At 65.5% G+C, this 25268-nt stretch overlaps 3 protein-coding genes across 3 annotated transcripts; 1 reads left to right on the top strand and 2 right to left on the bottom strand.

The window, feature by feature from the left end:
• Positions 1 to 851: 851 nt before the first annotated feature.
• NDUFA4L2 (NDUFA4 mitochondrial complex associated like 2) lies at positions 852 to 6660 on the top strand. Its single transcript, XM_068663552.1, has 4 exons — positions 852 to 1010; positions 4384 to 4472; positions 5726 to 5786; positions 5968 to 6660. The coding sequence occupies exons 1-4, from the start codon at positions 954 to 956 to the stop codon at positions 6022 to 6024; spliced, it is 264 nt and encodes an 87-aa protein (XP_068519653.1). The 5' UTR covers positions 852 to 953; the 3' UTR covers positions 6025 to 6660.
• Positions 6661 to 6936: 276 nt separating this feature from the next.
• On the bottom strand, positions 6937 to 11608 carry SHMT2 (serine hydroxymethyltransferase 2). Its single transcript, XM_068663536.1, has 12 exons — positions 11444 to 11608; positions 9999 to 10193; positions 9812 to 9891; positions 9401 to 9601; positions 9232 to 9313; positions 8930 to 9052; positions 8689 to 8828; positions 8299 to 8464; positions 8121 to 8220; positions 7835 to 7990; positions 7482 to 7589; positions 6937 to 7362 (listed from the first exon to the last, which is right to left on the bottom strand). The coding sequence occupies exons 1-12, from the start codon at positions 11465 to 11467 to the stop codon at positions 7235 to 7237; spliced, it is 1503 nt and encodes a 500-aa protein (XP_068519637.1). The 5' UTR covers positions 11468 to 11608; the 3' UTR covers positions 6937 to 7234.
• Positions 11609 to 11874: 266 nt separating this feature from the next.
• On the bottom strand, positions 11875 to 25268 carry NXPH4 (neurexophilin 4). Its single transcript, XM_068663545.1, has 2 exons — positions 25084 to 25268; positions 11875 to 12941 (listed from the first exon to the last, which is right to left on the bottom strand). The coding sequence occupies exons 1-2, from the start codon at positions 25129 to 25131 to the stop codon at positions 12174 to 12176; spliced, it is 816 nt and encodes a 271-aa protein (XP_068519646.1). The 5' UTR covers positions 25132 to 25268; the 3' UTR covers positions 11875 to 12173.

The following is a 25268-nucleotide window of genomic DNA, read 5'->3' as shown; positions in this document are numbered from 1 at the left end:
CAGGTCTTGTTTATTTATTTCCACGCGCTCCGGAGAAGTTTCTCCCCTTTGTCCTCTTAGACTTAGGCTGAGAGAAAGGAGGTGAGGATGAAGTGGCCGCGGCGGAGCTGGGCTGTGTGGAGGGGTGGCAGCAGAGCTCTGTGCGTGCGCCAGCCAAGGCTGGGCTGGGGCGATTTGGGGGTGCTGGCCCCCCGCAGAAGGGGGTGCATATCAGGGATCAGCCCGTGCCCATCACATGCAGAAGGTGCCCCGAGGAGCCATGGGCTCGGCTGCTGCAGGGCAGGATGCGGCCAGCGGCCGTGGGGATGGATGCCACGTCCCTGCCTGCTGCGCCGGGCTGCCGGCTCCGCCAATCTCCCCAATCTTTTGTTAAGAGCCAATGGGTACAAATAGCTGGTTTCCATATGCACGGCAGCATCTGTTACTGCCAGGGAGATTTGCATTGCTAAATGTAAATTGGGTGTTATGTCATTTATCATAAAGGGGAGGGTGGCGGGGGGTGCTGAGGGGAGGCCGCAAACATCGGAGAAGTTGTCATAACAAATCACACAACTCATCTTTCGCCCTAGCAGGAAGGTGCCGAGCAACCTGGGAGGGCTTTGCGTGTGGAGGAGAGGGGCTGGCCCCTCATCCAGACGGGGAAACTGAGGCACGAGTGCTGGGGGAGGGCATCCAGGGGGTGTTGTGGAGAACCCAGCCCCACAGCTGGTCGCCAACCCAGTGGTGGCAGCTCGGGACAGGAGTTGTTGGAAGGGGCAGAGCGTGGCTGGGGCTCCGCGGTGGATGCTCGGCTGCCCGCTTCCAGCTTGCTGCCCCTGGGCCGGGATCCCCGTCCCGCCCCGTCCCTCCCAGCCCTGCTGCAGACGCCTCCCCGTGTGTCCTGCCCTCCTCCAGCCTCGGCCAGCGCTCGGAGCCTCGCACCACAGCCAGACCTCCGGCCCCGCTCCCTTGCCATGAAGGGCCCCCTGCTCGGAGCAATGTTCTCCCGGCACGTCAAGCGGCACCCCGGAGTGAGTCCCCCATCGCCCCTCTGGCCGGATTCCCTGCATCCTTCTGCCCCTCGCCCCCTCCCAGACCCCTTGGCCATTACCCCTCCATCTCCCTTCCCTCCCCTGGGACGTGTGCCCTGCGCCCACCCTCACCCTTCTCTCCTTATCCCTTATTCCTCCTCCACCCACTGCTCCCTCCTCCAGCTCCGCTTCCACCCCAAGCCTCTTCTCAGCCCCCTCTGCCCTCCCCGTGCCATCCCAGGGCTTCCCCCCCCCCTGCTCGCTTGCTGTCCCCTTGCACTTGGCCCACCTGGCTCCTGCAGCACCCCACAGGTGCTGGGGGGGTCCTGCCCGTGCCCCCCCAGGTGAGCCACCCACATCCAGCACCATTGGGGTGCAGCAGGGCTGGGCTTTGTGTGCATGGAGGGGTTTGTATCCAGCCTCACTCACTTGGCAGTTGCATGGGTGGACGGAGGGCGCTGCTCCCTGCTCGGGGGGGGGGTCTTTGGAAGAGGGTGGGAATGGAAGCTCAGCGTGCTGCTGGCCAGCCCCCACACAGCCACTTTGATCCCGGTTTGATGTGCCAGCTCCTGTCCTTCCAGCCTTCCCCATTCCCTGCCACCGAAACCTTCCAGACCCTCCAAGAGGACCCCAAGAGGACCACAGTTGTGTGTCCCCACCCTGCCAGGAAGGTCCCCCCCCCCCATGGCAGGGCTCTTGCCCCTACCAGAGGGTCCCCGGTGTCCTCCCTGCATCCTGCCGGGGGCTGGTGACCCGCGCAGGGTTGATGAGCTGCCGGTGCCGGGCTGAAAGTCACGTAAGCGCTTGGCAGCTGGGTTTGTGGGGAGGCAGAGCTGCCAGGCTGGAAAGGATGATGAGCTGTGGCCGAGCACCAGGCCGGCTCCGGTGCTGGGAGGCAGGCGGCCAGGCAGGAGGCGCGGGAGGCTGGGGCCTCTCCCGTGCTGGAGGACGCCCGGCTGATTCTGCAACTGCCGGGAGAGCGCGGGTGTGCAGCAAGGGTCGGGGCTCTCGTGCCGATTTCGCAGCGCAGCTGCAGGACAGGGATTTGGGGCTTTTCTGCTCATGCCCCACTGCGGTGCCTGCAGCTGGCAGGCAGAGATTTGTGCATGGTTTGAGGGTCCCCGAGCAGCGTGTGTGAGGGGCGCTGGGCCTGGATGCCCGTGCCTGAAGCACCTGCAGCCGTGCCGCAGGGCTGGTGCCAGCAGAAGTTGCTGTGGCGGTTTCTGAGACGTCGTTTTTCACACGCGACCACCCGGGCAGGTATATTGGGGCTCCCACCTTGCAGCAGAGCCCCCCCACTGCCCACCCACCTGCCTGGCGGTGACCCACGGCCGTGCCGAGCCCAAGGAGCCTGGTGCCGGTGAGGTGCAGGAGCCCTGGCAGGACGGTGCCCTCGCCTCACCTGGCACCCGCACACATTTTCTTTCTCCTTCCCGCTGCTTTTGCAGCCAGTGCGGTGGGATGAGGGCCAGGTCCCTGCTCTGTCAGTGCTGGCTCTGACTCTCCGCAGGCTCACGGTGAGGTGCGGGTGGTGGCTGTGGCACAGCTGAAGGGTGCCCGAGGTCCTGGGGCACACGTGCCTCACTCTGGACATGGCCATCTGCAGCTGCCACCATTAGGGTTAAGGGGCAAACATTCCTGGGCAGCTCAGCCCCACAAATAAATGCCCACAAGCAGCATTTTAATGCTCTGTATTAAGGTCAGGCTCGTAACGTCTTATTTATTTCTGGAGGAGGCTGTTCCCAGAACTCTGTAGCCCCCTTGCCTGCTGCATGCCTGGTCCCGCTGCTCCCCCTACCTTTAATTCTTCCCAGGCATTAATTACCCAGAAGGTGTCAGCAGCAGATGGTGAGACGGATCCATCGCCCCGAATCTCCTCCAACAGACACTGCAATTCCCGGCGCTGTGGAGTTCTTCTTGATTAGCCGGCGCGGCTGGGTAGTGGCTACTGCCAGATCCTCTTGGCACCTGGCCGCACACAGCGCAAAAGATCATTATCTGCTGATGCCTCTAACCTCCCGAATCGGCACCGGCATCTGCCGGGCGAGAGCACGGCGTGCTGCTTGGCTTGGGTTTTGGCGCTGCAGAGCAGGGTGTGGGCCATGCAGGGGCACTGGGAAGGATGCGGGGTGGCCAGCGAGGACTGAGGGGCAGCGAGGGAGCCCGTGGGGAGTGGGAGATATTTTATGTCAAGGTGCCTTCCCCACAAGACACCTTCCCTGTGGGGGTGCTTGGTGGAGAACAGCTCAGGGAGGTTCAGCTGGATCCTGTTTTTTGTGTTTTGGAATCCCCCCCCCCCACCACCCAACAACCCCCCAGCCTCATCCAGGTGGGGAAACTGAGTCACCGCACAGCAGGTGGGCGGGTGGGGGGTTCGGAGACACTTGCTGCGAGCTCGAGCTGCCAAACAGCACTGCGGATATAACCCAAGAGCTCAGGTGCTGGCAATGCAAACCGCGCTGAGCGCGAGGCGCTCGCTGTGCACCACCGGCCCCCGCTCCCGCGCTGCCACTAATGGGCACGGCGAGGCGCCGGCCGTGTTTGCCTTCCCAGGGGCACAGGTTGGCGGGAGGTTCATTACACTCCGACCGTCTTCCCTGGCGCGGGGGCCACAGCAATTTGGGGGAGGTCAGAGCTGCTGCGTCTCAGCTCCGATTGAGGCCGCGTCCCCCTGGGCACCGGGGATTGGCAGCACGAGGAGGGGGGAGTGGAGACGAGGAGATGGAGCTGCTCACCCTGCAGTGGTGAGATGAAAGCCCTGCCTTGGGGGGGGGGGACTGCTCGCAGGGACCCCCACCATGGTGGCCAAGGCAGCACCAAGTGGGTAGCTGAGTGCCCCCCCCCCCGTGCTGTTACCGCTTCTCGGAGCCCTGCCTTGCCTCCAGCAGCACAGCGCAGTGAATGCAGCACCTCAGCAGCAGCAGGGGATGCAGCCCCAGCTGTCCTGTGCTTGGCAGGGACGTGGGACAGGAGGACACAGAGTGCTGGACCTGCGGGGGGGGTAGCTTTCTGGGGTGGGGGTCCATGCTCTGCCTGCAGACCGAAGGGACCCCATGTCCTGGGGGGCACCACCAGTTAGGTGCAGGTACCCTCCAGCTATGCCGTTGAGCACGGGGCCGGGCCGGCAGTGGGGAAGCGATTTCTCATTCTAAACCCAATTCCTCTCCAACATGAGCCGATTTTTCTCTCCCTCTTTTAATTCAGTCACTCAAGCTGACAGCTACACTGTGTACTGCAGCCCAGCTACAGGATTGCTCTGCCATATTTCCCCTGTAAATCTCCCAGTGTGTCAGCTCTCCCTTTCACTCTCCAGTCGGCCTGATAAATATTCATTTTATTGGGGTATTTTTCATTTTTCTCTCTCTCTCTGCAGCTCGTTCCCCTCATTGGCTTCATCAGCGTTGGACTGGGCAGCGCTGTGCTGTACTTGCTCAGGCTGGCCCTATACAGCCCGGACGTCAGGTATGGGGGTGCCGGCACGCAGCCCACACGCACCATGCACCCAGCACAGCGCTGGGGGCTGCAAGGTGCTCCCCCCCTGCTCAAAAACCTCTGTGGGGGGCTCCGAGGGGTGGGCACGGACCAGCAGCACTGGGGAACGAGGGAAGCCGATGCCCTGCCTGCCCTGCCCCTGCTTTGGGGTGCCTCAAGGCCCCCTCCAGCCCTGCGGCTCCAGGAACAGCTGGGGGGTGCAGGGAGGGGAGTGGGAGACGGGCACGCTCCGAGGAAGGGCAGAGGAAGAGCAGGGTGGGCGCAGGAGTGACGAGGCAGATAAGAGCAGCGTGCGACTGATGGATGGACAGACGGACAGCCAGACAGCCGGCGTGGGGCTGGCTGGATTGACAGAGGGCCAGGGAGGGCTGCGAAAACAGCGGGCCAGCTGGCTGCTGAAGGGCTGGGGCGCGAGGTTGGAGGGGTGGCTAGGCAGATAAAAAACCGTGCAAGGACGAATGGCGAAGGGGAGGAAGACGAGGTGCAAGGATAGATTGATGAGGAGCAGAGGCTGGATGGATTGGCACAGGGAAAGGCAGGCACGCCGCAGCGTGCGAGGCATTTTTTTTTTTTTTTTTTTCCCCTTATAACTGAGTGGCCCACGGTCCCTGCAGCCCCACGCTGTCTAATGCCTATCTAATATTTGTTTGCTCCGGGTAAAACGCTCATTGATTTAATTTGATGCCAGCTGCCCAGGGTACTTAGCTCAGCAATTAGCAGATCCAGGCACCTTGTCTTTGATGGTGGAAGCGCAGGGGTGTGCGCCTGTTTGTCAAGGGGGGGGGGGATAAAACAACAGCAGCCCGCCTAGCACATTAATGCCACTAAACAGCTCCAGGGGTCTGCAATCACAGCGCAGCTCCCCCCCTCCCTGCCCCAGCACACGCATCTTCCGAGATGGAAAATTCTGCTCTTGGCCAACACCAGCGGATTGCAGGGGGAGGGAGGGAGGGAGAGGACAGGAGCTGCTTTCTCCAGGGTCTCATCCCACGGCTCCGCTGGCCTTCTGCAACCCCCCCGGGACAGGACAGAACGTTTCCTCCTTGGTCAGAAGCCAGCCGGAGCCCCCGACCCGCCGGCACAGCAGATGCAAGAATGGTGTCCAGGATTAGCCCTGCACAGAGATAGGGCTGGGGGCACCTATGGGGGTGAAATGGGGAGGGGGTGTCTGTGGGCCCTACCCCTCCCCTTACAGGTGCTGACAGCCCCATCGCTTCTTGCAGCTGGGACCGAAAAAATAACCCCGAACCCTGGAATAAGCTGGGCCCTACGGACCAGTATAAAGTGAGCACTGGGGTGAACTGGGGGGCCTGGCTCTCTGGGGAGGGGGCACGGGCACCTTTCAGGGACCAGCACCACGCTGTGCTTGGGGAAGAGGGGGGAACAGCATCAACCCTGGGATGGAGGCAGGGGGGCACAAGCCCTTGAATGCCCCCACCCCTGCTCATACCCCTCCCCTTTCCAGTTCATGGCAGTTTCCACCGACTACAAGAGCCTCAAGAAGGACCGGCCCAGCTTCTGAGCCTTGTGCCAGCCCCCCCAGCACCTCCTGCAGCCCCCCCCCCAGCACTGCTGCCCTGCTCCACAACAGCCCCAGCACCAGGCTGGACCCCCTGCACCAAGCCCCCTCACTCCAGGCCTTCCCCCCCTGTCCTGCCCTGCAGCAGCTGCTGCTTGCACCACCTCTCCCGCCAGCCCCATCTGCATCAAACACAGAGACCGGTAATAAAACAAATGGCTGAGGGGAGCGAGGAGGATGGCTCGTGGCTTCCCAGGCCCACCAAACACAGGAGCAGCCCCAACACCCCCCGCCATGCGAGGGCCGGGGGCTCGCGGCCTGCTGGAAGCCGCGGTTCCCAGCCCTGACCCCGCAGCTCCGCGCTTCCTCTCTCCCACGCTCCAGGGGTGCCCCCGGAGCTCCCCCGCGAGGGTCCTGGCCCAGGGGAGGCCACAGGAAGCCAGATCTGGGGAGGAAAAAAGAGGAGGGCTGGAGGGGGGAGTCGAACACAACCAGATGCACTGCATGCATGCGCCTGTTCCCCGCCCCGCGGCCTACGTGCCACACGGCACGGCCTGGCCTTTGCCACGGGCAGGGGGGGGCTGCCTGGTGCTGTTTGGTTTGGCCAAGAAGGAGAACGAAAGGCCAGGATTTTAGGAAGGGACGAGCGGGACGTGCCTAGGGCTGGCAGCAGGGGGGCTGTTGAGGCTCCGCCACCTCCAGCCAGGCCGGGACCGCGGGTGCTGCCACTGTCCTCATGCCCCGTGGCATGAGGGGCACAGGGAGGGGTACTGGGGGGGCACTGGGGTAGGGGAGAGGGACACAGGGGACAACTGGGGGCACTGGGACCATGTCTGGTGCTGATGGGGGCCTGGGGATGCCATTGGCCGCGTCCTCCCCTCGTCTCCAGCCCCAGCTCAGCACAGCCCACACACCTCCAGGCAGGCAGGCTCTGCCCCCACTTTTATTAGCGTACCCCCCAAGGAAAATTGCAAGACTTCCTCGGGCAGAAGGGAGGAGGCTGGAGCCAGGATTGGTCCCGTCCCACCCCACAGGGGTTGGTTGGTCTCTATACCCTAATACTGAGCAAGATGGGGGGGCACCTAGGGAGAGGAGGTGCCCAGCCCCAGAGGTGCTGGTGGGGACGAAGGAGAGCAGGGAATGCATGGGATGGGTTCGGCTCCCCCTCGCCCCAGAGTCCAGGCCTGGCAGGAGAGGCAAGAGCCCCCCCCCCTCAGTGGTCACTGAAGCCAGGCATGGGGAAGGCACGAGCAAAGGTCTCCACGCGCTGGCGAAGCTCTGCCAAGCGCCGCTGCGTCTCCGCATCCTGCAGCAAGAAGGTCTTGAACTCCTGGAGCTTGCCTGGGTGCAGAAGGGAGAGGGAGAGCAGGTGAGAGGGGCATGGGGGGGCACGGCAGCCCCATCCTGCCCCAAACAGAGGTGCCCACTCGCAGCCACAGCCCAGGGCCCTGCCAACTCACTGGTTTTGCTCTTGACATCCAGGGCCAGCGCTATGCCTTCATCGATGAATCCCACCACTTTCTGGAAATCCTCCTCGCGGAAGTGGCGGGAGGTCAGCGCGGGGGCCCCTAGGGACACGGACACGTCAGGGCTGTGAGCTGCACCGGGGGGGTACACCCAGCAGGAGCCAAACCCACCAAGCTGCTCCTAAGGTCCCTGAAGTGCTCCCAGACCCCTTCCCATAAGGGGTCCTCAAAGAGGGGTGAAGGGGAAGGGAGACGTCCTGGAGAGACGACAACCTGGGGACCCCTCCCCTGGGAAGGGGCTGGGTGGGGGCAGGAATCTCCTTCCCAGAACAAGACCTGTCCCTCACCCAGGCGCAGCCCTCCCGGCGTGAGCGCGCTCTTGTCCCCCGGGCATGTGTTCTTGTTGGCCGTGATGGAAACGAGCTCCAGGACCCGCTCAGCCCGGGCACCATCGATGCCCTTGGGCCGCAGGTCCACCAGCACCAGGTGGTTGTCGGTGCCACCTGGGGAGCAAGGGACACAAGGTGAGTGGTGACAGCCCCTGTCCCCTGCAGCCCCCCTGCAGCCCCGCTCCCTCTGTGCCACCTCCAGAGCCCTTCCCCTTGTCCCCTGCGGCCAGGATGGAGGCAGTACCTGACACCAGGGTGTACCCGCGCTGCAGCAGCGCCTGTGCCATGGCTTTGGCGTTCTTCAGCACCTGCTGGCAGTACTGGCGGAACGCAGGAGAGCTGGCCTGGGGGGGGACAGACCGCATCCATCAGCATGGGGCCTGGCACAGCCCAACCCAGCCCTGGATCCTCCCCCCGCAGACCTGCTTGAGGGCCACAGCTACAGCAGCGATGGCGTGGTTGTGAGGCCCCCCTTGCAGGGAGGGGAAGACGGCGAAGTTGATCCTGTCCTCCAGATCATAGAGCGTCTCCTTGCCCGTCTTCTTATCCACCGAGCGCACGCCCTTGCGATAGAAGATGAGGCCTGACCTGTGGGCAAGAAAGCACGGCGCTGCTCCTCCCAGCACAGCCTGGCCCCTCTGCACCAGTGCAGCACCAGCACCATCACCCCGCTGCTCTGGGCCTGCCGGGTGCCCTCCCTCCTGCCCCAGGTCTGGGGGCTGCCCCCAGACAGAGCATGAAAATCCAACTGCTTTGCACCCCCACGGGGCGCTGGAGCCTTCCCCAGGGGTGGCAGCGGGATGCGGCCTCACCTGGCGCCACGCAGGGTCTTGTGCGTGGTGCTGGTCACCAGGTCCGCGTGCTCGAAGGGCGACGGGATGGCCTTGGCGGCCACCAGCCCGCTGATGTGTGCCATGTCCGCCAGCAGGTACGCCTTCACCTCCTCGCACACCTGGGGACGTGGCAGTCAGGGGCTGGCCCCGTCCCCGCGGTGCGCCCGCACCCGGGCGGCGAGGGCTCCTGTCCCCGTGGCACCGCGCCGCCTCCCCGCACCTTCTTCATGCGAGCGTAGTCGATGAGGCGGGCGTAGGCGCTGGTGCCAGCGATGACAAGGCGAGGACGGAAGAGCCGCGCCGTCACCTCCAGCTGGTCGTAGTCGATCAGCCCCGTGGCTGGCTGCAAGGGATGGACAGACAGCGAGATGACAGACGCACACCTCCCCTTGCAGCTCGGAGCCCGCAGAGCATCGCGCAGCACGAGGACACAGCACACGGGGGCAGTGGAACAGGGGACAGCAGGGTGCTAGGGCACCCCAGGGGCACTGCTGGGGCTCAGCCAGCCACCCCCTGACTCACATCGAGCTTGTAGGGCATCGACTCAAAGAAGATGGACGTGGCTGAGATCCTCTTGACATCTGACATGTACCCGTGTGTGAGGCTGTGGGGGGAAAGCAGAGGTGCAGGATGAGGCTGGGACCCCCCCCCAAGGGGTGCAGACTCCCAGCTGCCTCACCCCGGCACCTACTGGCCCCCGTCAGGCAGGTCCAGCCCCATCAGGCGGTCGTGGGGCTGCAGCAGGGCTGTGTAGGCTGCAAAGTTGGCCGGAGACCCTGAGTAGGGCTGAACATTCACGCCCCAGCGGGCAGGGTCCAGGTCAAACGCCTCCAGAGCCCGCTGCTCGCACAGCAGCTCGATTTGGTCCACCACCTCAGCTCCCCCGTAGTACCTGGGGGGGGGGAAAGGAGGTGGTTATAGGGTATCCCCCTCTGCGAACCCCACTGGGGACCTTGGGGGAGAGGAGAGCTTCCCTTCCGTACACCCCTGCTGGCCCTGGGGTCCCTGCGACCCTTCCTGCAGCTGAAGACCGACTGCAGGAGGACCCCTGAAGCTGCCAGCACCCCCCGGCCAAGCCCAGAGCCCGTGACCCCCCTTTTACCTCTTGCCTGGGTACCCCTCCGAGTACTTGTTGTTGAGGCAGGAGCCCAGGGCCTCCAGAGCCGCCCGGCTGCAGAAATTCTGGGGACGAAGAGGCTCAGAGTTGGGGTGCCACAGCTCGTGGGAGACGGACCACCGCCGTCCCCGCTCCCAGCGCCCCCTACCCCACCTCGGACCCCCTACTCCACCTCGGAAGCGATGAGCTCCAGCCCTCGGCACTGCCGATCCTTCTCCTTCTGGACCAGGGACCACATCTCGGGGTCGCTCTCGGCAAGGCTCTCCTGCCCCGTCCAGCCAGGCAGGTGCCCGACGGCTGCTGCCGCGGCCGTGCCATGCTGCGCTCGCCAGCTGCCAGCACCCAGCTGGGCGCATCGCTGCAGAGCCTGGGTGGGACGGGGGGGGCTCAGAGGTTGCCACCCCTCACGGGCAGCTCCCAGGCCCCGATACCCCCGAAGCACCCTTGGAGCTGTGAGCAGCAGCACAAGGAGCAGGACCCCGGTGCTCTGGCTCCCGCTGGCACCCCACAGGGTGGGTGTGGGCAAGTGGGACCCCCCCCCCCGGGGGCTACCCCAGCCCATAGCCAGAGCTTGAGCAGGGTACACGAGGGTGCGTGCAGGGGAGCCGCACGTGCGTACACGTGGGCACCTGGTGGGATGGGGGGGCCACCAGGACAGACAGCCCCCCGGACGGATGGATGCTAGGACAGATGGACCCCCAGCCCCTGGGGCCGGGGGGGGCCGGGACCCCAGCACCCCTCAGTGCACAACTCCAACCGGCAGAGCCACGGGGTCAGCCGGGGGGGGGACCCCACGGATCCTGGGGGAGCCCGGCACGTGTGCTGGAGGGGGGGGACCCCGAGCACCCCCAGCCCCATTCCCCACCGCCGGCTTCATGCCCGGGGGGGTCCCCACGCACGTGTGCGGCCCCGTCCCGGTGCCGGGTGATGTAACCGCTGCCGCCCCATTGCATCACCCGCCGGGCCGCGGCCCCCCCCCCGGCGTGGGGCACAGCGCGGAGCCGCCCCCGGCCCGCCCCGTCGGGCAGGGGCCAAGGCCGGCGGCTGCCCCCGGGGTCGGCACCGCGACCGGGGACTTTGGGACGGACGCGAAGGTCGCGGGGGGGGGGCACGGGGCAGGGGGGTGGAGTAGGGGGAGTGTGTGGGGGGGGTAAAGGGCACGGCTGAGAGGGACGAGAGGAAAATGGGGGGCGGAGAGGGGGGGGGGCGGGGCGTACCGGGACCCCCTGCGGGCAGCGGGACCCCCACAAGCAGCGGGACCCCCAACGAGCACCGGGAGCCCCCCCACCCCCCCCCCTCCGTGGGCACCGCAACTCCCCTGCAGGCATCGGGACCCCCCCGAGCACCGGGACCCCCCCGAGCACCGGGAGCCCCATGAACATCCCCCCCCACCCCCACCTCACCGCCCTCCCCACCTACATCTCCCCCTCATCCCCCCAGACACCGGGACCCCCCCCCACCGACACCTGCACCCCCCCCCCCCAACCTGTACCGGGCCCCCCCCCGAGCACCGGGCCCGGCCATCAGGACCCCCCGCACCCCCCCCCCGAGCACCGTGACCTCCCGTCTCACCGGGACCCCCGAGGGCACCGTGCCCCCCCCCCCCCCCAGTCTCACCGTGCCCAGGCGCAGAGGCCACATCGCGGCCGGCTGCAGGCGGGTCCCGGCCGGGTCCCGGTGCCCTCCCCCGGTGCCGTCCCCGGTCCCTGCCCCGCCTCCCGGGGGGGCGGGGCGCGGGGCTGCCGGTACCGCGGGGCACGCCGGGACCCGGGGGCTGGGGGCCCCCTCCCACCGTAGAGGGGGGTGGGGGTGGTGGTCCCGGGACCGGAGCCCCCCCCCCCTTCCCCCCCCATCGGCCGCTCGGCACGCCGCACGGAGCCTTTTCCATTTTTTTTTCCTTTTTATTTTTGTCATTTTACTTTTATATATATATATATTTTAACTTATTTTTTTTTTCTCCGTTTTCATTTTTCTTTAAAAAAAAAAAAAAATTCCCAAGAAGCCCCCTCCGGGGCACTAGGACCCCCCTCCCCCCCCCCGAACCCTCTCCCCGTGGCCCCCGGGAGACTGCGGGTGCGGGCAGGGCGCTCCCGGCGGGCGGGGTCCCGGGGGGGGTGTCTCGGGGTGCTGCCCCCCCACCCCCAGCAGCTCGGGGACCCCCCCGGGGGTGTCACCGTGTACGCACAGCCCGGCTGCCCCCAGACGTGGGCACCGAGCCCGGGACCTGCCGGGACAGAGCCCACGCGCGGGGGGCTGAGCCTGGCCACAATGGGGTGGCAGGGGGGAGGCAGCCCCCAAATTCCCGTGCAGGAGCCCCCTCCCCACCCGCCTCGGTGCTCCCCGGCCGTCAGCCGAAGTAGGGCTTCTCGTGCTGGAAGTTGGAGTCGGGGCAGACCTTCTGCACCAGCTTGTAGTCGATGCTGAGGAAGGAGATGAAGATGCAGATGACCTTGAAGGGCTTGGCGCACAGCCAGGCGGCGTGGCTCTGCGTGTGCTCGGTGAAGCACACCTTGGAGGGGTCGTAGAGGCAGGGTTTGTTCTTCCTCGCCCTGTTGGTCTTCTCGTACTCCACGTGGCAATTGAGGGCCTTGGCCGGGCGCCCCTCGGGTAGGGTGCTTTGCTGGGGGGGCAGGCGAGGGGGTGGCGGGGGCGCCGGCACCAGTACCTCGAAGCCCACCGCCTTGGAGGGGGGCACGATGCTGACCGAGACGTTGCCCAAGCTGGAGGAGTTGTGGCGAAAATAGACGCTGAAGGTGCCGTTGATGTGGTCCACGATCTTCCCCGTCACCAGCAGGCTGAACTTGAGCGTCTTGATGTTGAAGTAGAAGTCGCCCCAGCCGAAAATCTTCTTGGTGCGGCTGGACTTGAGCGAGGGCTTGCGCCGGGCACGGGGGCTCAGCAGCTCCCCGGCCGTCCCGTTCTTCTGCCAGTCCCAGGGGCTCTGCGCTGCACCGAGGGGCTGCCCGGCGCCCCGGGGGAGCTCAGCCGGCATCAGCCGCCCGGGGTCGAGCATCGGGGGCTTTAGGGTGCCATAGGGGACATCCTTGAGGAGGCCAGAGGTGCCCAGCTCCAGGTACCCGAGGGTCTTGGCGATGTGGCCCTCAGCGCACACAGTCTGGGGAAAGAGGGCAGAGGCTGCACGACTGCGTGCTGCCTCCCCTCCATCATCCTCCTGCCTGGCCCCACATGTGCATCCCTCCTGCACCGTGCATCCCTCCTCTGCACCATGCATCCCTCCTGCACTGTGCTGTCCTCGTGCACCCTGCATCCCTCCTGCGCGATGCCCTCCTGAACCGTGCATCCCTCCTGGGCTGTGTCCTCGTGCATCCTTCCTGCACCATGTCCTCCTGCACCGTGCATCCCTCCTGAACCGTGCTCTCCTCCTGCACCGTGCTCTCCTCCTGCACCGTGCATCCCTCCTGCACTGTGCTCTCCTCCTGCACCCTGCATCCCTCCTGCACCCATCCTGCTCCCAGGGCCCCTCCTGTCCACCATGCCCCAGCCAAGCCCAGGTCCAAGCAGGGCTTCACGCTGCCCGCATCCCCCTGCACCAGCCTTCACCAGACACACAGCAGCAGCCAGGACCGATTCCCCAGCATCACCCATGTCCCCGTGATGGGAAGAAGCGGGGCGCTGGGCAATTTGTTATTGCCTGCCCCGCTTTATCTGAGCCTATTAAAACAGGGGGATGAGGGGCAGCAGCATGCACAGAGAGGGGGAGGCAGCGGAGCCCCGCACCGCCTGCCAGGGAAGCCTAATTGCATTACCCAGCGCCTCTGATCTGCAGCTGAAATTACAGAGACTCCCGCCAGGCTGCTCAGTGGCTGCTCCGCCCTCCAGGATAATTGCACCGGGGCGGACGCAGATGAAGAGTGGGGTGCATTGTTTGCAGAGGGGCACACGTAAGGAACAAGCGGGTCCCCCTCGCCCTGCTGGGAGGGCACTTTCTGTATTCTGCCAGGGGAGGGAACCTGCATCTAAAGCAGAAAAGATGGGCAGTGGAGGGGGGGGGGGAGCAAAAGCTAGAGCTAAAACATCCCTGCACCAGCACCACCACGGGACCAGGGCCCCAGGCACAGGCTCCCAGCAGGGTGAGGAGGGGCAGCACCTCTCCTGTCATGGCAAAGCAAGGCAGCAACCCGGCATCTCCTTACCCTGGGCCCCCATATCCAATGTCCCACATCCGAGCATCTCCCGTGTCTGAACATCCCCCCTGTCTGAGCCCGCCTGCCTCCCCCCTGTCCCTCTTTCTGGCTGCTCCTGGCTTGGCACCTGGCGTGCCCCTCGCGCCCTGCCAGCTGCTCCCGGTGCACACAACGCTGCTCCTGCCGCCCCGGCCTCGTCAATCACTGTCGCTGCGAGCTGGCAGGTGCTGGGCTGTGCTGGCAGGTTTTGATCTGGACACTGACCTGTTTCCCGAAGGGGATGTGGGGAGGAGGAGGAGGAGGAGGACAGCGAGTGGAAGCGCCAGCTGGAAGGGCTAAGGTGTGGGGGGGGGAGGCTGCTGGGGTCTCATCCTGGCACCGCAGTCCTGCAACACCACCAGCACGGCTCAGCACTGCTGCACGCCTTGTGGGCACCTCCCGTGGGCCCCCACCAGGGAGGGACAAACCCCAGTGTCCCCACACTCCCTGCAGCCACCTGGGGCTGTGCGTGCGGTCATGTCTCTGCTGGCCACCGTGAAGGATGGCACAGGCTGGGTGCTGCCACCTCTTGGCTCCGCTGCCCGATCCCCTTCCTGCTGCTTGTGCTGGGCTGAGCCCATAAATCTGCCCTGACGTGCCGGGTCTCGCCTGCGCCACGCCGCCAGGAGTGCACAGGACCGGCTGATGGACGAGCCCCTGCGTGGGGAGCCGGGTGAGGGGAGCCCCGGGCGGGGGGCGCTGAGCCCTGGGTCCGTGGGCAGGGCAGGAGATGAGTCTGCGAGGTCTGAGCCCGTGCGGACAGGGGTTGCGCTGTGGTGTGAGGCTGCGCCGAGCATCCCCGTAGGCCCCCGCTTGGCCCGGCCATCCCCCTGGCTCCCTCTCCAATCTCTCTTTGAGCACGGCTGCCGCGTTCGCCCTTATCTATATTTCAACGCAGCTTCAAAGCCGGGTGCCGTTACCAGCCAGGGAGAGAGGGAGGGAGCGCGGCAGGACCGTGAGATGGAGAGGGAACTGGGGGAGGGGGGAGAAGGGCAGCCCCCAGCCCCCTCCAGCTGGCAGAGAGCCATTTCGGGGTGGGCACGGCCTCCCCAGCAGGACCCCGCTTCCCCTCCACCCCAGCTGCCCTCCCACCATTAATCCCCTGCTAGCACATATCCTATCCAACAGCCCTGGGAGCCCCCGTGTCACCCCGTGGGGACAGTGGCCTCCTCCTTGTGCCATGCAGAAAATCAGTCACCAGGGAATGAGCACCGGGGGGGGGTTGTGGCAGCACCTGATGTATGGCCCCAAACCCACCTGAACCATCAGAGAGGGGCCAGGGGCAGTGCGGGGGCTGCACCTGTGGGGGTCTGCACGTAGCCACGCATCATCCACGCCCCACAAACCTTTCTGGAGGTTTCTCAGCTCTGCACTCCCCTTCCATTTGGAGCTGAGAGGCAGGATGCCTGGGGTCTCTCCACCAAGACCTCCTCCCCCTGCCTCAGTTTCCCTTCCCAATTCATCTCCTCAATGAGAGGGGTCAGATGGGGATGGCATAATGAGGATGGGGGCGTGATGGCGATGCGCTGGGGATGGGGAAGTGATGGGATGCAGTGGGGAAATTCTGGCCCCCCCAGCTCATCCCACAGCCTCTCCAGGTGGGGACCAGGCTGCCACCCCCCCCCCCCCCCAAGCCCCCATTCCCTCCCCAGGAACCTGGGATGTTGGGGGAGCCAGGGATGAAAGGGAATAGCAGAGCAGGGCTGCCACTGCCGACGCAGCCGGGGCTATCGATTGCGGCACAAGCGCGGCGCAGACCCCTTCTGCCCGCAGTCCCTCTGGTGCAGCTCCCCTGGCCGGGGGGGGCAAAGTGGGCTGGGGGGGTGGCTCGGAGCCTGGCCATAGCGAGCATCTTCCACAGCAGCGGCCGAGGGGAGCCAAGGTCACCCCTCTGCACCCTGCCGGTGCTGTCAGCATTCAGGGCAGGTCCCACGCACACCTCGCTTTAAATATTAATGTTCCTGCTTGTTAGTGGTGGGGTGCAGCATGCGCACACGTGCACATGAGCCTTTGGGATGGATGTAGGCGGGGGGGGGGGGGAAGGGGAAAGGGCCTCGTCCCGCTGCGGCCGCCCCAGCTGCGGCACGCCACGCGTGCACGTGGCTCGGGGTCGCTTGGGTTTCGCTGTTATTCACGCGTGTGCTCCTGCATCTGCTCGTTACCCTCCGACGGCGTTACACGCTGCTGCTGCTGCTCCCGAGCTCCCCGTGCACTTTTCTGTGCATTCGCCACGTGTCTGCAGGCCCCCGTGTTAGGTTCTACATGTGCAAAAGCAACCGGGCAAGGATGCGGGAAGGGCTGGGGGCGGCTGCGGAGGGACTGGGAAGGCTCCCGGTGCCGGCATCAATTTGGCTTGTCAGGGCCGGCCGTGATGGCCGCTCACATCCCATTTGCTGGCAAAGCCAAGCGCCGTCAGCAGCTCCCCTGAGACACGCGGTCACCTTGGCGGAGGGGAGCAGAGCAATGCAGGGGGGACTGCTGGGGACAGGGGGGGGAATGAGCTCCAGTGCCCCTGCAGCAGCACCCCAAGATTGGGGCCCTGTCTAATGGGGTACAACCTCGAAGCACAGGCTCCCACCCCAGTGGTCCTGGACCCCTCTGACATCCCTGCAGCCATCCTGACCCCAGTCTCGGAGGGACGTCAGCTGAGCAGGCACTGCTCCGTGGGTTGGGCTCCCCAGCTCTCCCTGTGGGCCCGGGGTCAAGCCGGTCTCCCCCCTGTCACCCTACTGCCTTCGTTAGTGCAAAGAGATTAATTGGAGGTGGTGAGCGACAATCCCTGCGGGCCCGCTCCCCCCCGCGCGGCGCAGCCTGGGGCGGTGTGGCATTTCCAAAGGTTAGCAGCAAACAAGGTGCTTCTGACAGCTCCCATTTATCTCGCGGGCGCTGCGCGGGTGCTAATGCGGTGGCAGGGTGCCGCGGTGCCGCGGCAGGCTCTGCCAGGCTGCGGAGAGGCACCCGAGCATGCACCTGTGCGTGCCGGGGCGTGCAACGCACACCCAGCGGCTGCGGGTGGGGAGGGAGCAGGGGAGGCGTGCGGGTGCCCGTGTCTGTGCGCGCTGCGCACGTCTGCGGGTGCCAACAGGTGTGCGTCAAAGACGTCTCCCAGCGCCAGCACATCCCAGCGCACACCTGCACCGAGGGTGTAGACGAGCGCAACAAATGCCTGCGGCTGCTGGCGTGCACGCATCCTGCTGAGTGTGCACGAATGGCTTCACGTGCCCTGCACACCCTTAGGTGCAGCTCCGTGCGCACGCGTGCACGGTTACACGCGCACACACGAAGTGAGGCTCTGCGGCGGTGCTTTGCCGGTGAGACACCGCCCCTCGGTGCGTGTGTTCGTGTGCCCCCCCCCAGGGTGAGAACGGTCACGTTGCTGCACGCTGAGTGCCCCAGAGCGTGGCCGTGGCTCACCCCAAGCCTCGTGGGTGCGCAGAAGGCAGCCAACGGGCACCCACGCGCAGCAGCAGCTCCTCGGTGTGAGCGCAAGGAGTCAGCCTGCTGCTGGCACCCCCGGGCTAGGGCCAGGGGTGTGGGCAGGAGCTGGGGGCTGCCCCCGCAAGCTGAGCCCCAGCCCAGCTCTGTGTCCCTGCTGGTGAGGAAGAAGGAGCCTGTGCTGGAGGCTGCTGCTCTGCCAGTGGTGAGAGCTCAAGGGCACAGGGACAGCGCAAGGGGAGCCAGGGGGCTGCAGGGGTGCGCAGCCGAGCAGGGTGTGCATGGGGAGGGGACAGCGGTGAGGGCTGCAGGGCACTGGGCAGGTTGGGGGGGGGACATCTCAGCACACGCCTGCAAAGAAAAGCAATGGTAGACGAGCTGTCCTGGACATGAGCTCAGCGCACGCAGCTGATGGCCACACCGATCCCCCGGCCTCTGCCTCATTTCTGGCTGGGAGGGGCGCAGGGCGCAGGACCCGCAGGCAGCAGGAGGGCCGGTGGGCTCGCCGGTGGGCTCACCGCCGGGTAAAAGAGCCCAGAGCAGCTCCCAGAGCCAAAACCACCGCTGACACCCCCCGCCCTGGCTGCAGCTGCAGGTACCCGCGAGGCAGCGCCCAGCTCCCGCTACGTGGCCCGCGGTGGCCTCACCCCCGCAGCCGGTGACGAAGGTGCCCAATGCCTCGCGGGGCCGGGAGGGGGCTGCCTCCCACCGCCACCTCTCCACTCACCCCCAAGCAGACACCTCTCTGCTCTCAGACGGAACACATATGCAAATGCTGCGGCTTTATTAACGCGCTCGGCACGCGCTGGCTAATAAATATTTCATAGCCCGAGTAGGACTTTTTTTTTTTTTTTTTTTTTTTTCTCCCTCTTCTTCTTCTTTCTTTCGTTTTGGTTCCTTTTCCCTGTCATTCGTTTCCTGCCTTTTCTTTTCTCAGCTGCTGTTTTATTTATTTATTATTTTTAAGGGCTTCTTGGTGAGACAGGAGCTGGTATGTGGCTGGGGGGGGGGGAAGAAGGGAAAAATGTACACCCCCATCCTCCCCCCCCCCCCCCCCCCCCCCCCGGCTGGAAAAGAAAAGTGCTGTTAAGAGCAAAGGAAAATATATAATAGAAGGGAGGAGACAGCACAAGGCAAAGGATTCAGGGCTTGTGTGACTCATTGGACTCAAGGAAGAAAAGAGAATGAATGAGAAAATGAGGAGATAAACGGAGCAGGAAGGGGGAGAGGGGGGCGCAGGCGGCCGCGCACCAAGGAGCTGGAGAGAGGGTGGCGGGGAGGGACGGAGCTGCAGTGCCGAGGGGCTCGGAGGCGATGGAGATGGCACCCAGCAGGGGTTCAGTGCTGGGGGGGGGGACGGCAGCACTGGGGGGCACAAGGAGAGCGGGGGCCACACAGCACCGGGGGCTCAGGACAAGCTTCCAAGGCTCGGGGGGGGGAACAAGGCACCGGGGCATGTTACAGGGTGCGGTCAGCCGGTCAGGATGGCACGCGGGGAAACTGAGGCAGGCATCTGAGCATCCCCGGTGAGCCAGCGAGGCCCAGCCAGGATGCCCAAGTGCCCCCTCGTGGCTCTCCCTCATTTTCCCTGGCTCCTGCCCTGCCTGACCCCTCCGGAGCTGCCCTGGCTCTTCAGCGGGAGAGGATTTTCAGGGGGCTGCAAAGAGGGGGCGGCTCCCCCCATGTCCCCCCAAAGCAGAGGGCTCCCAGGCCCACAGGGACTCAGCCCCCCGGTTCTGCCCAGCTGCCTCCCCCCTGGCCTGTTCCCCCCCCCCCCCCCCCCTTGCCTCACCATTTCACTTTATTATTGCAATAAATGTAGCCATAAAAGTGGCAGGTATCGGCGTGCGAGGAGATCGCTTCTCCTGAGCTATGGAAATGTAATTTCGAGTGTGCCCGGGAAATTTTATAAGATCTTATCAGGCGGGATCATAAATTGCATTTCCAGCCCCTTCCCCCCCGCTGCTCCGCACCCCCCTCCCCACGAGACGGGTCCTGCGCGAAGGTCAGCGTGGAGGGGGGGGCAAACTCCAGGTCCCCTCGGTGGGGACGCAGACACGGCAGGGGGCTCGGTGCCCCCCCTGTCCGCCACCCACTGCTTTCCCAGGGCCACCCAGGATTTATTCTCCTTGGGAGGAGCAGCAGCAGGGCACGGCCGCCCTCCCCTCCACACCCTCCCCGCTATCAGTGGTCGATGCCGACCCGCTGGGAGACCCTTGGGCAGTCCCACCCAAAGCAGCGGGGCAGCCCCCTGTCCTCCGAGAGCCCCTCTGCGCCCTTTGGGGCTGGATTCAGATTGATTTCCACCCCCCGACCTGCCCAGGCTGCCGGCCTCAAGCAGGTGTAAGGCGAAGGGATGCGGAGCATCGCTGCGCCCCACCAGGAGCCGAGGCTGGAGGTGCCTCCGCTGGTGCCAGAATTGGCAGAGGAGAATTCGGAGGCTCCTTGCCCCCGTGCTGCCAGCCACAGCAAAAGCAGCGAGCGGGGGCTGCTGCACGCCGGGCTGCAGCAGCAGGCAGCCCCCGTCCAAGGAACAAGGGCTGGGGAGGGAGGGGGGGGGGGGGGGATTAATTTGGGGAGGGGAAAATTAATCCCACTCCAAGTGCAGGTCCCCGCAGGCTCTTTGCAGCCGATCATTTCTGCAGGCTGGGCGCTCATTTCCACAATGACTTTCCTTTTGCAACAGTGATCAGGAAGGAAAAAAAAAAAAAAAAAAGAAAGAAAGAAAGAAAGAAAAAAAAAAAAGCAGGGAGGGCGGGGGGAACACGGGCACAGGGACGTGATTATTTCTTCAGTAGCAATCCAAGCGGCTGGAGAGGAAGCTTCATCTTTCCTGGGCCATTTACCTTCAGCGCCCGAGCGCGAAGGCTGAGCCAGGCAGCTCTTCAAAGATGCTGGAGCTCGGCCAGGGCAGGCGGGGGGGCAGGAGGATGGCGCTGCCGGGGTCTCAGCACACCGGGGTCTTGGCACACCATTGCCCCCCCACCCCGGGTTGTGCCAGCGCCCGTGAGGGCTTCGGTGCCCTGGGATGAGCTCCCAGGGAGGTGTTGATGCTGGAGGGTGGGGGTATAAATCATTAATCTGGGAGTGTTAATTGGTCCGGGTGTGATTAGTGGCAGGCCAGCGGTGTTCGGGGAGGGATGCTGTGGCAGGAAGCGCCCGTGGGTGCCTCGGTTTGGGTCCCCCGCTCCCGCGCCAGCACCCTGCAGACAAGTGGCAATTAGAAACAAGGCGGGGAGGGGGGGGGGGGGAAGCAATAAAGCAGACCCCTCAACCAAAACAAGGCAGCTGAACAGGAATGGGTCTGGCTGGGGGGCACCCAAGGGTGCTGCCCCCCCCTCCAACTGCTACCAGCCCCCCCTCAGCAGGAGGCTGAGCAGCGCCACGCTCCAGGCTCCAGCCTTATTGAATCTCCCAGCTCAGGGTGCAAAGGGCACCACTGGGAAGAGTTATTAAAAAAAGGGAAATGAGTCGCTTGGAAACCTTCTTTCGGAATAACAGCGCGTGTTTGTTTGGCGATAGATTAGCTCAGCCATGCTGAGCACACAACACCCGCTGCAAAGCCAGGCGGCTCGGGGGAGCCGCGGGAGCTGCACGGAGCCGTGCGGCACCGACCCCTGCAGCTCTCAGGGCCCCCCCCCGGCGCCGTCCCCCTGCCCCGTCCCCATTTCTGTCCTCCAGCCTCACCTGGGGCTGCGGAGGCTGCAGGGAGAGGGGAGGCAGCAGCAGGGCAGGAGGCTCCCGGACCTGACCCCGGGGAAAGGGGGGGGGGGACACACAAAGGGGGTGTCCCAGTGCTGGCTGTCCCCGCGCAGCCATGGTGAGGGGCTCTCGGTGCCTTGGAGCTGGGGGTGAGTTGAGTTTGCTGGGTCTCAGCCAAGCCCCTGACCCTAAGCCAAGACACACGGGACGGCACTTTGGGTGGGAAAACGCCCCTGCTGGGTGCAAACGGGACCTTGCCAGCCAAAATCACACGTAGCCGATACTCCTGGCACGGGGGGGCTACGGCGCCTTCCCCCCCTTTGCCAGCACCTGATGGGAACGGTGCCATCCCCCCCCCGCACCCCCACCCCCAGCTGCTGGCAGCCCCATGCCCGGCCCCACTGGGACAGGAGGGTCCCGCATCCGATCCCCACAATCTGCAGCCACCTCTCCAGCAAAGCGCCCTGGGGGGCCCAGGTTCCCGTCCCCAGAGCTGTCTCACGCCCTCCCCAAAATTCCCTCTTCCCTCCCCTTGATGCTGCGGCTGCTGGGGACGGGGTGAGTCACCCAGCAAGCGAGGGGACCGCGAGCACAGGCTGCTCGACGCCAACGGCAACACCTGCATCAGCTCTTCCCTACACAGCCCCAAAATTAAAGGGGGGGTGGGGGGTGGGAATGCCTCACACTTACCCCACTTGGAAAGGTGCTCTCTGAAGCCTGCTCTCCGGCTGGTTTTGGCTTAAGAAACAAACTGGAGGGAGGAAATTGGGGGGGGGGGGGAGGAGTGAGCCACAGAAGGGTGAAATTCTCCCCGTTAATAAGAGCTGGGGGAAGGGGTTTGGGGGGGGGGGGGAGTTGGGGGTGTCCTTGCACCAAAAGGGCTGTCGGCAGCTGCTTATTGCCAAGGCCATCTGTCAGCCCGCAGCCCCGCGGCCGTGTGACAGCTCTCGGGTGACAGCAAAGGGGAAGGGACCGCAAGGGGGTGAGTTTCCCAGAGCACCCCCTGCACCGGCCTCGCTGCCAGCACGGCCACAAGGCAGGATTTTCGGGGGAAGGGTTAATTCGGGAAGGAAAAACCTGGTGGCAGCGCTCCAGGTGCCTCACGGGGTGCACGCAGCCAGGCAGGGACATGGGGACCCCACAGCCAGAGTGGGGACCCGGGCGTCCCAACTGTCCCCAAGATTCCTGTTCCTGCCCACGGCTCGGTTTGGAGCTGGGGTTGGCACCCCAAAAAGCTGCCGGACGGGCACTTTTCCTCTGCAAAATGACGGCTGCTCCTTTCCGGAGCCCAAGGACGGCCGCAGGAAGCACCCGAGAGCTCTGCCCAGCCCATCCCGCACGGTTTCTCCCACTGCCAAGGGCCCCCCCCAAATTTAACACCCGATGCCTAGAAAAAAAATTCAATGCACGGACGTGAAGGAGCTTCCCACAAAAGGTGGAAGGAGGATGATGATCTGGGGGGGGGGGGGGGTGGCAGCGCTCCCACCTGCCCCGTCCTGCACCCGGGCAGGGGCAAGGAGAAGGCGAATCCCGGAGGGAAGCAGCCCCAAAGGGCCATGGCTTTGGGGGGGGGGACACAGGGACAACCTACAGAGACAGGCCCACACCAGGCTGGGCGAGCACGGCCACCACCCCAGTGGGTAGATGCAGACGGACAGACCCCTGGCAGGGACACACAGGCACAATGGGGGGGGGGGACGGACAGGGGGGCACCCCAGGGGTCCGGGTCCGTCCTTTCTGCACCAAGAGTGCTCACGAAGACCCCAAGTGGGGCTGGGGTGCCCCAGGTATGCAGTGAGCACACCCCACCACACGCCACGTGCCCCCCCCATGGGGGGCTGCAGCTGCTTTTGCCCCCCCCCACCCAGTGCAGATGCAGGGTGTTGGGCTCCAGGGTGGCAGCCGGGGGGGGGCCACAAGCAGGACCCCCACTCCCCAGGCTGCTGGCTGCGCCCAGCGAGGGCTGAAAACTTTCTCCCCAATGGGCCCAGAGGGCAGCAGGGGTGTGGGGGGGGGGCACCTCCTTGCCTTGTGCCCCTCGGGGTGGTGACGCACCCTGCAGCCCCCAGCCCCTTTTTGCAACCCACCCCATGCAACACCGAGGGTCCGGGGGCTCCGCATACAGCGAGAGGCTCCCACACCTGCGCACCCACCCCATAAGACGGGCCCCACACCTCATCCCCCCCCCCATCTAAATCTGCCCCCCCCCCCCAGCCCCATTCTGGTGTTTGCAGGCAGGGAGGGGGGGGGGACAGGGGCAGCGCCCTGCTCCTGATTTCATCAAAACAAAACCATTTGTCTTGAAGCAGCTCCAGCACCGACAGATGCTCTGCGTTAGATGGACACGGGGAGGGGGGGGGTCACACAGAGCCACCCCCACATGCAGACACACACACGGCTCTCTCTATACATTTATATATATGGACGTGCAGGGAAAGAGCACGCCAGCGAGAGACAAGTTGCGGGAGCCTTTGCCTGGGGGGGGGGGGTAGGGTTATGCGTGTGTGTGTGGGGGGGGGGGGTCCCTGATGTGCATCCAATTCCCGGGAGGGAATTGACTCGTTTGATTTTATTCATGAAACACGGAAAGTAAAAATGGAGTGTCAGGAAATCAGAGCCGCCGGGCACTCAGCCTGCACCCCCCCCCCCCTCCTCACGGCAGGGCTGGGGGGGGGCACAAATCACCCTCCCCCCTCCCCTCTTCATGACCACCGGATCCAGAGGTGGCTTCGAGCCCCAAGCCCTGCGGTGGGGGGGAGAGCACGGCCGGGTGCAGAGGGGGGGTGCCGGGGGGGGGCACCCAGGGGTGAGCAGCTTCGGGGGGGGGGGGAGCTCCCAGTTCTCAGGACAGGGGATATTGCTGCAAGCATCACAGTGCTGGGGGGGGGGGGCGCTGAATTTGCAGCCCCTCCTCAGGCAGGAAAAGGGGCAGAGTCTGAGGTAGATGCCCCAGCTGGGGGGGGGGGGAGGAATATGCCCCCCCCAGTCCCCCCCAGTACAGGTAGGGGCTGAGATGCAGCTGGAGCTGGACAGGACCGAGGTGTCCCCGCTGCGGGTGCTGTCACCACTCGCCCCCCCCCTACACCCCCTATGCCTGCTGGGGGGGGGACACCCCTGCACCCCCTGTCCCCGGGGGGGGGGGGGTCTTCATCCCTCCCCCCGCTGCAAGATCGTGCCCCACTGCCCCCATGAGCACCCCACGGCGTGCTGGTGGGGAGGGGGGGGCGGACACGACCCCCCCCACGCGTGGCCGCCCCCACGCTTACACCCGGCTCCGTCTCGCGTGTCTCGCTGCCCCCCCCCGCACCTGCCAGACGGCGCCTTCCGCGCTTTGCAGCGGGGTGGGGGGGGGCCCGGGGGGGTGAATTCACGGCGGCGGGACCGACCGTGAATTTTTGCCCCCCCCGACTCCCCCCCGGCCCCAACTCCGCCCGGGGTCCGAGCGCGGAGCCCGGGACAGCCCCGAGCCCTCTCCAACTTGGGGCGAGCCGGACCCCCCCGATGTGCAATCCCTGCCTGGTGCCCCCCCCCCCCCACCTCGCCGCACAACTCTCTTATTCCCCTCCTTGCAACACCCCCCCGCCGTGATCGCCCCCCCCCCACCCCCCCGTAACTATCCCAAATCCCGGTGACCGCCCGACCCCTCCCGTGACCGCACGGCCCCCCCCCGGGGCCCGAATTGCACCCCGGGCGCCAGGATTCCCCCTCCCCAAAATTTCAATTTCACCCCCCCCTCCCCAGAATTCCTCAACCCCCCCTCCCCAAAATTCCCTTCCTCCCCAGAATTTTCTCCCTCTCCCCCAAATTTTACCCGAGCATCACGCGTCACCCTCCCCGGTTAAAGCCCCCCCACCCCGCTCCCCACCGGCAATATCTCCCCCCCCCCTTACCCCCACCCCCCCCCCGGGTGGAGGCAGCAACTTTGCCGCCCGGTACCTGCAGCAGCAGCCAGGGCCCGAGCAGGGGCAGGCGGCACCGGAGCATCGCGGGGCTCGCCGGGGCTCCGGGGCTCCGGGAGGGCGGCGGCGGCGGCGAGGGGCGGCGGGAAGAAAGTTGGAGACTTGCTGGGGCCGGGCGGCGCCTCCGCGGCGCAGCGCCAATCCCGGCCCCCCCCCCACCCC

The sequence above is a fragment of the Anas acuta genome, chromosome 29, assembly GCF_963932015.1.
Source record: "Anas acuta chromosome 29, bAnaAcu1.1, whole genome shotgun sequence".
In the NCBI taxonomy this organism is placed as follows: Eukaryota; Metazoa; Chordata; class Aves; order Anseriformes; family Anatidae; genus Anas; species Anas acuta.
The sequence above is the reverse complement of the archived record's forward strand: the minus strand, read 5'-3'. Positions and strand labels throughout refer to the sequence as shown.